This window comes from Protopterus annectens, chromosome 16.part0, assembly GCF_019279795.1.
Source record: "Protopterus annectens isolate FY-2018-M chromosome 16.part0, PAN1.0, whole genome shotgun sequence".
Lineage (NCBI taxonomy): Eukaryota > Metazoa > Chordata > Ceratodontiformes > Protopteridae > Protopterus > Protopterus annectens.
The window spans coordinates 530,751,277-530,765,336 of record NC_056750.1 but is presented as its reverse complement, the minus strand read 5'-3'; the positions used below and the strand labels follow the sequence as shown (position 1 = coordinate 530,765,336).

The 14,060-nt window shown below is 44.3% G+C and overlaps 1 protein-coding gene across 2 annotated transcripts in view; it reads right to left on the bottom strand.

Moving 5' to 3' along the window:
* Positions 1–6,421: 6,421 nt before the first annotated feature.
* The window catches only part of LOC122790736 (TAR DNA-binding protein 43-like), a 136,308-nt gene continuing 128,669 nt past the window's right edge, over positions 6,422–14,060 (bottom strand). For both annotated transcript variants that reach the window (XM_044058324.1, XM_044058323.1), the window contains exon 6: positions 6,422–8,153. In XM_044058324.1, coding sequence (XP_043914259.1) covers positions 7,641–8,153 — 513 coding nt within the window. In that variant the 3' untranslated portion in view covers positions 6,422–7,640. The remainder of the gene's footprint in view (positions 8,154–14,060) is intronic.

Below are 14,060 nucleotides of genomic sequence, written 5' to 3'. Positions count from 1 at the left end.
GGAAAGCTGCAGAGGTAGCTGTGGCCCTTGTGGAGTGAGATCTGATGCCTGCAGGTACAGTTTTACCATGAAAAGAGTAACAAAAGCGTATGCAGTGGGCTATCCAGTTTGAGATTGTCTGTTTGGAAATTGGCTTCCCTTGAGCTCCTATAGCATAGGACACAAAGAGCTGTTCTGTTTTTCTGAAAGGCTTTGTTCTGTCCAAATAATAACTCAGCTGTCTGTGGATGCCCAAGGAATGCAGTAGTCTCTCCCCTTTGTTTTGAGGATTAGGGTAAAAGGTCGGTAAGTGGATAGCCTGATTCAAAGCTACCCTGGATACCACCTTTGGCATAAAGGACGGGTTGGTTCGTAAGGAAACTCTGTCCTGATGGAAGATGATAAAAGGCTGCACAGCCATGAGGGCTTGTAGTTCCGATACCCTGTGAGCTGAGGTGATAGCCAGAAGGAAAGCTGTTTTCCAGGACAAATATCTGTTGAGGCAGCTGGCTCAAAGGGAGGCAAGGTCAGCTTTTCCAGAATGAAATTGAGATTCCAAGCAGGTATTGGTTGTTTCCTTGGGGGTTTTATATTCTTCGCCCCTCTGAGGAACTGTCTTAAGAGGGGGTGAGAGAATAAAGGTGGATCAGTGTTGTATTCTGCAGAAATGGCTGAGGCATGGATTTTGATGGAAGAAAATGAAAGTCCACTGCTTAGCAGCTCAGCTAGATACTGTAATATTTGGGGTAAATTAAGTTTTCCAGGATTCTGGCCCTTTTTCTTATTCCAGGCACAAAACCGTTTCCATTTTGCGGAGTAAGCTTTTCTAGTAGACGGCCTTCTGGCTTCCAAAATTACATCCTGCACCTCCTTGGAGAGTAGGGTCTGTTGTGATGTTAAGGAATCTTCCATGCGGCCAGATTGAGTGTTTTCAGCTGACTGTGAAGAGTTTTGAAGCTGTGCTGAGTCAGAAGAAGAGGCATTAGAGGCAGGGTCCATGGTGGAGAATGCGTCAGGCTCCTCAGGAGTGGATACCAGTGCTATATTGTCCAGTCTGGAGCAATGAGAATCATCTTTGGTCTGTCTGCTCTGGTTTTTAATAGAACTTTGGGCAGCAGAGGAAGAGGCGGAAAGGCATAAACTGACATTGTTGTCCAACTGAAAGAGAGAGCGTCCACTCTCCAGGCCTGTGGATGAAAAGTCCTTGAGCAGAATTTTGTCAATTGGTGATTTTTGTGGGAGGCAAAGAGATCTATGTCTGGCCTTCCCCATGCTTGTATTATCTCTGTAAAGACTTGAGGATGCAACTTCCATTCGTATGGATCTGTCATATTTCTGCTTAGGTCATCTGCCAGCGTGTTTTCCTTGCCTGGCAAGTACTGTGCTTGAAGTTCAATTTGTAATTCCAGAGCCATGTTCCAAAGTGAAATGGCCAGCCTGCATAGGGGGTATGAATGGGTTCCTCCCTGTTTGTTTATGTACCACATTACTGTGGTGTTGTCTGTCCTTATCAATAGCTGACCTGGATGCAGAAGGTCTTTGAAAGCTATAATAGCATTTATTACTGCTAGCATTTCCTTTTGATTGATGTGAAAGTGCTTTTCTTTTTGGGACCATTTGCCCTGAATGCACCGATCTGTCATGTGCGCCCCCCAGGCGTAGTTCGCGGCGTCTGTTGTGATGACTTGATTTGCTTGAGGCTTGCAGAATGGGAGACCTGTGTTTGTTTGGCATGCTTGAGCCCACCACAGAAATTCCTTTTGAAGACATGGAATTAGTGGTATTACTGTTTCCAAACTGTGGCTGTGTTGAGACCATAGGTTTTTCAGGTACCATTGAAGTTTCCTCATATGCAGCTTTGCACATGGGATTAGTAGGATGCAAGATGCCATGAATCCCAGAGCCTGCAGGATTTTCCTTGCAGTCAGCCTGGTGAAATTTGCTAGTTTTCTTAAGTATTGAGTTAGTTGCCCGTTTCTCTGGCGTGAGGTAGGCCATCTGGGTGTTTGTGTCCAAGTTGGCAGCCAGGAAAATTATTTTCTGAGAGGGTATTAGCCTTGATTTCTTTTTGTTGACTGTGTATCCCAGAGAATTCAACAACATTATTACAAAAGCCAGATGTTTCAGAAGAATGTGCTTGCTGTCCGCTTGGATCAGGCAGTCGTCCAAATATGGGTATATTTGTATTCCTTGAAGTCTGCAGTAGGCAATTACTGATGCCAGGCATTTCGTGAATACTCTGGGCGCAATAGATAAACCAAAGGGCAATGCAAAGAATTGATAATGGGTTGAACCTGCAAGAAATCTGAGGTATCTTCTGCAATTTTGTCTGATTGGGACATGCAGGTATGCCTCCTTGAGGTCCAATGTTACCAGCCAAGACTCCTTGCCCAGCATGGGAAGAAGCTGCTGTAATGTGAGCATCTTGAATTTTGTGCAGTAAAAATGTGTTTAGGATGGATAGGTCCAAAATAGGTCTCCAATCTTTTCCCTTCCTTGGTACCAGGAATAGTCTGGAATAAAACCCTTGACCTTGTTCTTGAGTAGGTACCTCTTGAATAGCTTTCATGTCCATGAGATCTGAAATTTGTCTTTGTGCCTCTGCCCTTTGATTGTGTAGCAGGTTTGGCAGGCCTCTCATTTTTGGAAGGGTGTGAAAATGGAATCTGTAGCCTCGGTTTATAAGGTCCAGGATCCATTTGTCTTTTGTGATAATATGCCAATTTTTTGAAAATAATGCCAGTTTTCCACCTAAGAGTGCTGCCATTTGAGCCTTGCTTGGCATGCAAAGGGGAAAGTCATTGGGCTTGCTTTCTGAATGGCTGCGAACTATCCTCACCACCTCTTTGTGTAGGAGCTTGCCATTGTCTGCCTCTAAACGATCCTTGAGATTGCCCTCTGCCCCTCGGGCGTCTGTATCTATCTCTTTGGGGTCTGTCCGTGGCTGGAAAGGACCAATTTTTGGAGGGCCAATTTCTACTGAAACGTGGAGGTTGTACCTGTAGAAAATCTTTCACTGTTTGCATTGATTTAGCCTTTTCCTCCATTTTCTTTAATACCTCATCAGCTTTAACACCAAATAATACATCCTTTTGTAGAGGAGCATCTAGTAATTTAGCTTTGACATGATCTGGTAAGGTTTGCTCCTTGAGCCAGGCATGTCTACGTATGACTGATCCTGTAACAGCAGCTCTACATGAGGCCTCTAGAGCATCAAAACCACATTGCAAGGTATGTTTACCCACTTGTTCTGCACTATGCATCAAATCCTGCAACTCCTTCAAGTCTGGTTGTTCAGGTTGTGACACTTTGCTTCTCAACTGTGATAACAGAAACTGTTGGTAATTTAACATATGGAACTGGCAGTTTAATGCCCTCATGGTTAAGGTGGCCGAGGTGTATACTTTTTTCCCCCACCTTTCTAAAGATCTGGAATCTCTCTCGGAAGGTAAAGGATTTTTAGCAGTGGAGGCCTTAATTCCCTTGGGGCCCTGTGAGATGGTTTCAGGGTCAGCCGCATGGCTTTTGTATAGAAATTGGTGTGAGTCAGGAACCCGGTAGTACCTGTCAGGTTTGACTGGGGCTGGAGGTAAAGAATCCGGGTTAAGGCAGGCCTCCGAATACACATCATCTAGTATGTCTAAGACAGGAGGTATAGCCAGAGGCCTGTGCTGAGGTAGCAAGAGAAAATCCCTAAGCCTTTTCTTGGAATCTGAATACTCTTGGCCTTCCCAGTGGAAGTGCTCCCTTAAGGTATGCAAGGTTTCCCCAAATGAGTAATCCTCTAGAGGGGAGACAGAGGGAATGGACTCCTCTGCATCAGAATCTTCAAAAGGGGAGTAAGAATGTTCCTGTTCATCCGAGTGCTCTGAAATAATGGAGGCCTGGTCAGAGGAGGGGGATTCTTCCTCCATTCTGGGCCTTTTGTCCGATAAGAGTAATTAAATCCTCAGCCATTTTAAGCATCTGTTTTTTAGGCATGGGGCCTGGAGAAGGGCCCTGTGTAGCTGGTCTCTTAGAATGCATGGCTGCTTTAGACTTAGTGAAAGCCTTGATGGAAAAAGAAGAGGAAGGTCTGAAGACACCCTGAGAGAAGGCAGACCTGTCTACATTTTGAGTTTCACCACCAAGAGTGGCTTCGGTATCTGTAGTCGGGGTGTGGGCCGAGGAGCCTGCGACCTCGGGCACAGAAGACACCGCCAATGAAGTGTCGTCGGTAGGCAGGGGCTGCGTAGGCACCTCGCTGAGAACCGGACCACCTGTAATCGGCTTTGGCGTGGTGTCGGTAGAGGCCGCGGACCTCGTGTGTCGGTCCTTATCTTTGCGTTTTTTAGACAAAACTGGAGTCGGAGTATCCGACGACATAATATAGTTAAATTTTCTGCCAAAATACTGCTGGGTGAACTCCGCCCGATGCTTAATGGTGCGTTTGTTGAATGTAGCGCAAAAACAACAGACCGAGACGTCGTGGTCTGGGCCTAAGCAAGGAATGCAGAGGGAATGAAAATCCTTATGCGGTATTTGCTTCCCACATGAAATACAACTATTAACTTTGTCTGACATCGGTCTGAGGCAAGAAAAGTTTCAACGGGTACTTAGCTTTCAAGAAGACTTCGGTTGCAAAATTTTCGTAATTTCAGGAGCTGGCCGACCGGCACTTGCGAACTGCTTCTGCTTCGGGCACCGCGCGGCAGGAAAGACTGAAGAAAATGGCGTTGGCTGGTTCTTTTATACCCCTGTCGCACTGACGTCAGGGAAGAAGCGACGACAACCGACGCCGGACCTAGACTTTGGAATTCGGCCGACCGAGGACCCGCCTGACGGCAGGAGAACCCATCTGTTATGACTGCAGCTGTATGCACGATGAACATCTGGTGGAACAGCAGAAGGAGAGGGGGAATCCCATTTGAAAGAGCTCAAAATACCCCTTTTGGGTAACAAACATTTGTGAGGTATCCCATTTGAAGTAATCTTTCATTTTGGTGATATCCTCAGGGGGAGAATCTTCCTCTATAGATTCCTCATCAGGACAGTAGTACTGCTGGGGAAGAAGCAATTTGGGAGGTGCAAGATATAAAGTCCTCAGAGAAGGAAAAGGAAGTATCATGCACTTTGTCCCTAACCTGAGATGTCAGGGGGCAGGGGGGAAGGGAAGAGACTGAAGCAGGCCTAGGGATGAGCAAAGGTAGAGCAGTGGAGGATGAGGCTGAAGGTCTGAGAGCCATAAAGGCCTGCATCAGGGAAAAAGTGAAGGACTGCCAGTCAAGTAGGCCTTCCGCAGTGGTAGAGGCATGTTTGGTTTTCGGTTTCTTTTTTGCTGGGGTAGGCAGAGCAGGCTTGTGGAATCCGGTTTGGCAGGGACCGTATCCAAAGGCGGGATTCCCAGTCGGAGGCTCCACAGAATCTGGTTCCCCCTCGACCTTGACGGTAGTCAGGGTTGGCTCCGGGGACGTGCCAGTCGTCGGCTGAACAACGGCTTTCACAAAGTCGATGGATCCACCAGGCGTCCCTCAGCTCCAAAATAGTCAGTTGGCGGGGCATCCGGTAATGGAGCGGCAGGCAAAGAGGGCCTAGGAAACTTGGCCTTCTTACACGGAGGTTCTGACATGGCCTCTTGAGGCAGGATCCACCCTTAGGGCTAACTGCTTAAGGCGCTGGTTTCCTAAAAAGAGGTTAAGCGTGGCCAGATGGCTGTGTAGGGTCTTCGGCAGAAACGATTGGCAGATGGAGCAAGAGGTATGGTTGTGCCCCCGGCCTAAGCAAAAAAACACACTGATCATGGAGTCTTTATGGGGTATCCGGCACCCGCAATGGAATTTACGCTTTTTAATGGACATCTGCTATAAATTGCTACAACAAACCAAGCTTAAGCAATAGCAATCAATCAGATATGAAGACCCCCCCTCCAATGGGTTACTTAGCTTTATTGAGACGTCTGAAGGGAAGGAGCGAACACACGATGAGTCGGTCGTCTGCGGCTGAAAACTTCTGAGGATTGTGTGTGCAGACGTCACATTTAAGTACCCTGGTTTATGGCCCTACGTGTGACTGCCAAGCTGAAGCTTTTGTATAGGAGCCGACATACACGAGTCGCCGGAGGGCAGGAAATCCCACAAGAATACTGCAACATAGAAATAGAAGGACATTTTGTGGTGCCCTTCCAAACTATTTGGTTGTCATTCCAGATAATGTCCTCCAACAATGCAGGAACTGTGTGTTATAGGGTACAATAAACTTTTAGTCACAGTCAAAAGGGACCTCATGAAATCCCTTTAAAACAGAAGACCCTAACTGTCCCCCCCCCAAAAAAAAAAAAACAAAGCGACTTTCCCCTAACAGAAAGCTTCAACTGAAAATGCAATAAAACCTTCTACCAGCAAATAGTTAAATACAGAGCAGCTGGTATATCACAGACAGAAATATCCATTATTTTCAAAAAGAGGAGGTTACTAGAAATATTTTATTAAGAAATTAATCCTACAACACAATACAAAGAAATCATTCAAACAAAACACAGCTGAAGCAATCTTTGCATTCTTTTGAAATCTTACAAACGTTAGGGCTTTCATCCTCTTACGATGCACTGAGCTCACTTGTTAACTGACACACAACTGCCACAAAACTCACTACTAGCTTCCTCAGTGTTCTAAAAGTCAACAAATTTCACCATTTCACTGTATCACACAGGTCAAATAAAGTAAAAGCACACACCATACAGCATCCATCAGGTTGACAAGGGGAGGGGGAAGATGGATACAAATATCCATTACATTTTCCACATTCATCTGTATGTTAAACCATACTTTCTGTGGTATAATATTCTACAAAGTCAGATATGGCAATCTTCTGGGTACAATACATTCGTACATTTGTGCCATTTCTGCTCTCTGCACTCTCACCAAAGCCACAGAGACTGAGTCACATCTTGCAAAGTTCAAAAATCCATATCGCACCAACAGGTCTTTGCATGCTCTCCCTTTTGCTCCAGATCATACTAGCCTCTCATTCCTTGGCATCAACATCAATCCCACACAAGGATTCATAAGTCCAAACAGCCTTCTGGTTCCACATCACAGTCGTGCGTTGAAACGATTCCATGAAATAAAAGAGAAGTGGATAAAAGTGCAACACCCACCGTCAAAATGCAGTATGAAGAACATTCCTAGGTGATAAAAATATTAAGTACTCACAACACAGCACTGTTTGCAATTAAGGGACTCTTCCAAGCAAAACTAATGAGATGGGCTGCAGAGAGTGAATGAAGTTACTTTCCAATTCTGGAAAACCTTGGATAGGCAGAATTGTGCTGTAAACGGATTTAAATTAGGGTATCCCAAATAAGGGTTTAGTAGGGACTAAAGACTAACTGTGCCAATGACTTCAACTTAAACATGCAATAAACAGAGCTCAAAGAAAGCTCATGCAAGACCAAGAAAATATATACACTATGTACGGTCCACCCATCCAGACACTGGCTCACTTTCAGTCATTCAAGTGTTTTAATACCCACAAATTTAAACAGTGTTTAAATGCTGCTGTTTTTGTTCATATAAAACAAAACCTGTGAAAATGTTTTGCTAAACCACATATGGAAAAATGATTCAGTCCTGGGAATTTCATACTTACCATCAATCTGGAAGATTCCTCACTATGAGGTTATTCTACATTCCCCACCCTGAGGGCTTTGATTCCATACTGGACCCAAACCCAGAACTGAAACTCCCACCAGAGCCAGGTGCATTCCCTCCTGATCCCCAGCCTAAAGACCCAGAATTCGACCCATAGGAATTACTTCCCCCAGAAAATGGTTGGTTCTGCTCTCTAGGTCCTGGATTTGGGTTATTCCCTGATGGTCCAGATGGATTCTGCTGATTAGACATCATCATCCCCCAACTACTCTGCAATGCTGCCTGTGCTGCTGCCATCATAGCAGGGTTAATGTTAAAAGACCCAAAGTTCATCCCTTGACCACCCATGTTGCCATTTTGGTTTCCCATTCCAGACCCACCTGGACCTCCCCTGCCTGGAAAGCCCCTCTGGTTCCCAAAGCCTAGGTTACCAAATCTGCCAACGCTTTCCATTTGCCTCATGTTATTCTGTTTAGGTTCCGCCGTCGATACATGAACACTGACTCCTTTAACAATCAAATCTTCTCCACAAAGAGACTGGGCCACCTAAAACAAAAACAAAATAAAAAAAAAATTAGCTCATCTAATCTTGAGAAATAGAATTACAAGACATTTGCTTCCCGAAAGAAATCAGAATTTTCTACACCAAATATACTACTGGTATGGTCAAACAAAGGGTTACAATTCTAAGGATCAGAGAAATCTTCACCACCATTCTACATCGGTATGTAAACAGATACATAAATGAACTTGTACCCTGCAAGAACAAATGCAGGGCAAACCCCAAAAACAAACCCACATGGTGGAACCATAAAAAGAAGTTATGTACTTACCATAACATTCCATCTGTGTTGTCCATTTTCGACATATGGCTTTGGTTCCGATACTGGAACCAAACTGGCCATTACTACAGCTCACGCCGACCAAAACCTCTTGAGCTTTACCTCTACTCATAATCCCCCTCTCTAAATTACCTCATATCTCCTTTGCAGATTATATAATGATAAAGAAGCTTTAATGGAAACTATCTGCTATGCGTTAAAGATTACAATATGATAATTCATATCACCTGTTCCAGCAAAAAGTCTTCAAAGGCCAGAGGATGGAGGAGAGTAGAGGATAAATGAAAAATGGACAATACAGATGGAATGTTATGGTAAATACACAACTTCTTTATCCGATGTCAACTTTCATTTTATCCTTGATGTATGGGAGAGAGCCTCCAGTTACCTTAGACCTTGGGAGGACTCATGGAAGGATATTCCTGAGCACCACTGAACCGAAAGCAGTTCTTCCCCTAGAGACCAAATCCAATTTATAATGAATAATAAAGATATGGGGAGAAGCCCAAGTTGCTGCTGCACATCATCCACCGAAGCCTTTGACTGAAAAACCAAAGTGGCTACAGATGTTGTAGTGTGTGTGCCTTAATAGGCTTATGCAAATCAATTTTCCTCGTTACAGATGGATATACAATCTTGAGCCATCTGGCTAAGGTCACCTTACTGACAGTTTTACCAAACCTTGCACTTGAAAAGGAAATAAATAGTTTGGTTAGATTTTCTAATGTCTTTTGTTCTGTGAAGATAAAAATGGGATGGTCTGTGAACATCTAAAAAAAAAATGCAGACAATATTCACCTTTGTTTGAAAAGTTTGGAAAAAATACTGGCAAGTTATTAGTCTGATACGAGTCTCGGACACTACCTTTGGCAAAAAAGTGTGATTTGTTCGTAAGGAGACACTGTCTGTGAAAGATCAGATACAAATACGTTCACATGTTAAGGCCTGAATTTCTGAAATACTTCTAGCAGAAGTTATTGCCACTAAAAATGTTCTCCATGACACGAACTTTAGATCGCAATGCACAGAAGGTTCAAAGGGGGAATGTACAATGGTTTGCAACACTAGGTTTAGGTCCCAAGGTGGCATTGGACCATTCCTCTCAACCTCTTAAAATCTGGACAAAGCCATAAATAAAAGTGGGACAAAGGCCCAAAAATATGGACAATGTTTAAATATTGTTCTTATAAACTTAGAAAGCTGACAGAAGCAGTAAATTGTATGAAGTCTGAAACTCAACTGTCTTGTCATTTTTTTTTTACTTCAGTCTTTACTGATTTGCCACGCTACTAGTTTGTCAGAAAACCACAACTTTATGAAAAAATGGACAAAAAATATGAGGCAAAAATCTGGACAGTAGAGAGGTATGGTTGGATCATTGAAGGGAGGTTTCTACAACAGTGTCCTATTTAAGAAAGGCGGTCTATGAGAAGCTCTGGAACATTCTTTCAAACCATCACAGAAATTTGAAATTGCTGCTAGCTGTATTCTGACAGTAGAAGCTCCTGCATTAAAAAGAGAAGCTAAGAACTCCAAAATATCAATAGAAATGGAAACGGGATCAATATCACTTTTCCCCAAGTCCAGACAGAAAATCTCTTCCACTTACTATTATATAGCTGCCTAGTAGAAGGGTTTATGATACGCTAGAATAATTTGGTGTACTGGGGAAGAAAGGTTAAGATGCCTGGCAACTAATGGAAGTGGAGGAACCATGCTGTCAGCTTGAAGTATAGAATGGATGAACTAGTCCATCTGGATGGATCCAACTCCAGACCTTCTGTCCCAGAGTCCATGGTCATTGAATTAGGTAAGGCCAAAGAAAGAGGAACCATATCTGACAAGGCCAAAATGGAGCAATAAGGATTACTTTGCTTTATGTAAGAATTTTGGAATTAGAGGCATCGGGGGAAAGGCATGCAGGAGTCTGGGGGAGCCAAGTGTGGAGAAGTGTGTCACTTGGTGACTTCCTTGTGGGAAGAGGGGGAGCCAAGTGTGGAGAAGTGTGTCACTTGGCGACTTCCCTGTAGGGAGAATAAGGGCAAAGAAGTTGCTGCACTTGCTCAGGGGAGAGACAAACAGGTCGCAGCAAGGGTGGCTCCACAGACTGAAAATCTTTTCCATTACAGCTGGATTGAGAGACCACTCGTGAGGCTGCAGGATACATCTGCTCAGTTTGTTTGCTATCACACTGGAACTCCCTGGAATATGCATTGCTATCAAAAAGCAGTTGGAAGAGAATGCCCACTGCCACACCCTGAGCACTTCTCAACAAAGGGTATGATTTGGTTCCTCCCAGTTTGTTTATGTACCAAACTACTGACATACTGTCCATCTGGATCGCAACTGTTCCCTGACGAAGAGCAGTCCGAAAGGCTTGCAAAGCAAAAAGCACCGCTCTTAGCGCCAGAACACTGAAGTGCAAATTGGCCTCTAAATGGGACCTAGTGCCTTAGACAGTCTTGCCGAGAAAAAGCCTCCTCAACCCCTCTGGAAGGCATCCGTGGTCACTACAGCCTTTGGTTGTGGAAGGACAAAGGGGCGTTCCAAAGGACTTTCTTTGGATTCCGTCCACCAAGCTAGATCTGACTTGTAATGACTGATTAGAATCTGGTCCGACATGGGTTGGTATAGCATAGACCATTGAGATGCCAGCAGCCACTGCAGAATCCTCACATCTCACTAGAGGAACTAGAGCTATTGTCACTGCCATGGAACCTAAAGCCTGTAAGATTACAGGAGCGGGTACCTTCATAGGTTCATAACCTTCTTGCTACGAATTATTTTCTGAACACGTGTTTTCAGTTTTAGAAGGCTCTCAGGAGGAAGGGATGCAACAGTTGACATATTTAGTGCTGCCCCTATAAACTCTAAACTGATTTTTTGAGTTTTACAGTTACTCACAAGTATGCATAGGACTTTAGCACGTAATCCCTTGCCCTCTATCAATCGATGTCTGTTCACAGCAATAATGAGCCACCTGTCCAAGTAAGGAAACACCTGGAATCCTTGCAATCTCAAATGGGTTGCTACTACTACATACATTTGGTGAACACCCTAGGGGCTGTGGTTAGACTAAAGGGCAGCACCCAGAATTGAGAATGACTTGTCAATTTGTATGTGGTAATATGCATACTGAAGATCCATCGAGCACATCCAGTTGTCTTTTTCGAAAAATGGAAAAATAGACTGCAACTTTACCATCCAGAATTGTTTGCCAAACTGATTTCAACACACGAGATCTAAAATCGGTCTCCAGTCCTCTATTTTGGCACTCAATCTTGAGTAAATTCTGGATCCTCTCTGGTCTAGTGGGACTTCTTGAAGGACTCTTGTCTGGTAGACTTTGAATCTCTAGAATTGCTGCTGTCCCCTGACTGAGTAGAACATAAGAGATTTTATTTGGCATACTGGTGGGGGGTTCTGAAAGGGTATGGTATAACCACTGGATATGATGCACTGCATCCAAGAATCTGTTATATTTAGCCAGGCATTTTGGTGCAAGGATAAGCGTCCCCTAGGTGCCTTCAGAGGAAGACAATCGAGGCTCCTTTCAGGAACAATGAAATGGCTTACTCTGGAAGGAGTCCCTGAATCCCTGGTTCTGCAGAACATCTCTGCTGCATGGGCGGTGTCTTCCATTGTAGCTGACCCCTCTGCCCCTGGAGGAACTGCCTCCACATGTGTTCTGGAAAGGCCCTTGGGATTTTCTGAACATCTTTCCACCACTCCTCTGATTCCTGCAAAAGTATCTTTGGGGGGTGGAAAAACAAGAAGTTATGTACTCACCATAACGTTCGATGTATGTAGTCCATCTCGCCTCACATTCTTACCCGTGGGTTCGGAGCCGAATGTCGGCTCCGACTCGTCCGATTTTTACTAGCTCAAAGTCTCTCATTGGCTGGGCTAAGAGGGTATCCCATGGTGCACTGCTCCATATCCCCAGATCTAGTTTGCTGCAAAACAACATATGTACTTCATACACACCTCACATCCATATAAACAATCACTAATCAAAGGGACTCTGTAGGTGAAAACCTATCCTCCAAATCCTCCAGGCAGGGGGAAGGTGGGAGGGTAAGTAAGAATGTGAGGCGAGATGGACTACACACATCGAACGTTATGGTGAGTACATAACTTCTTGATTTTATGTAGTCCTATCTCGCCTACATTCTTACCCGTGGGACAGCGTCCCTAGCACCTACATCCTGGGTGGCTCATAGGAAAATACTCCTGAGAACTGTGGAGCCAAAAGAAGATCTGCCCCTGGAGACCACGTCCAATTTGTAATGAGAAACAAAAGTGTGAGGAGAAGCCCAAGTAGCTGCAGCACATATATCATCCATTGACAATCTAGCTTGATAGGCTGTGGATGTGGAACTAGCCCGCGTAGAATGTGCCTCGACTGGAAATGGCAAATTTTTACCTCCTGCCTGATAGATGAAAGAGATACAACTGGCTATCCATCTAGACAGCGTAACCCTGGATACCGGAGAAACCACTCGGTTTTCCGAAAAGGAGACAAAGAGTTGGTCAGACTTCCGGATATCTGTTGTCCGGTGTAGATAGAAGCGTAACTGTCTATGTACATCCAATTGGTGAAACCTAAATTCTGTCTTGTTAGAGAAGTGGGGGAAGAACACCGGCAGCTCAATGGACTGATTCATGTTAGACACGGAAGCCACTTTAGGAAGGAACGATGGGTTTGGTCTAAGAGAGACCCTATCTTTGTGGAAGATCAAATATGGGGGGTTTGATGGAGAGAGCTTGAATTTCCGAGACCCGCCGTGCTGAAGTGATTGCTATTAAGAATGCTGTTTTCCATGTTAAGAACTTTAATTCACAGGTAGCTGCAGGTTGAAATGGTGGTAGAGTGAGGGCTTGAAGAACAAAATTGAGATCCCAGGGCATGACGGGTTCGGACACTGGGAGACGAAGCAACAGGGTACCTTTAAGGAATGCTTTGCATAGTCTGTGTGCCATAAGACTAGGTTACTTTGTTACGTGGAAATTAGATACTGCCGCCAGCTGAACTTTGATGGTGGCTGATGCGGACCCCTGATAGAACAGCATAGACAAGAACTCCAGAACTGAATCTATTGGAGCTGTGTAAGGATCAATACCTCTAGTATGAGCCCAGATGGAGAACCTTTTCCATTTGCTAGAGTAAATCTTTCTGGTGGATGGCTTATGGGAGGACGATAATATATGGGCCACTTCTGGTGAAAAATTATGACGTCTGACTAGCGATGGAAGTGGAGTAGCCAGGCTGTCAACCGGAGTGTATAAAAAGAGAAACGGCTTCAGGTAAAACCCAGGTGCACAAAACCAGAACTATATATAACCAAAAATACACTGAGGTGCCACACAATAGCTATTACACAAAAAAAATAAGAACAGTGGTGAGCGCTTTTGCAAAACTAATTGCTTCATCAGACGAAAATAAAACACTCCATTGCTTATATACATTTCTCGGGATGCATACTAGTTTTGTGTAGGTATGTGTTCTTTCTGGTTGGTTTGTGGAAGATGCTACTCTTGAAGCAGTTAAATTCAGCTTAAGCTAGATGTACATCAAGAAAATCAATCTCAGCTGCAGATAGCCAGTATG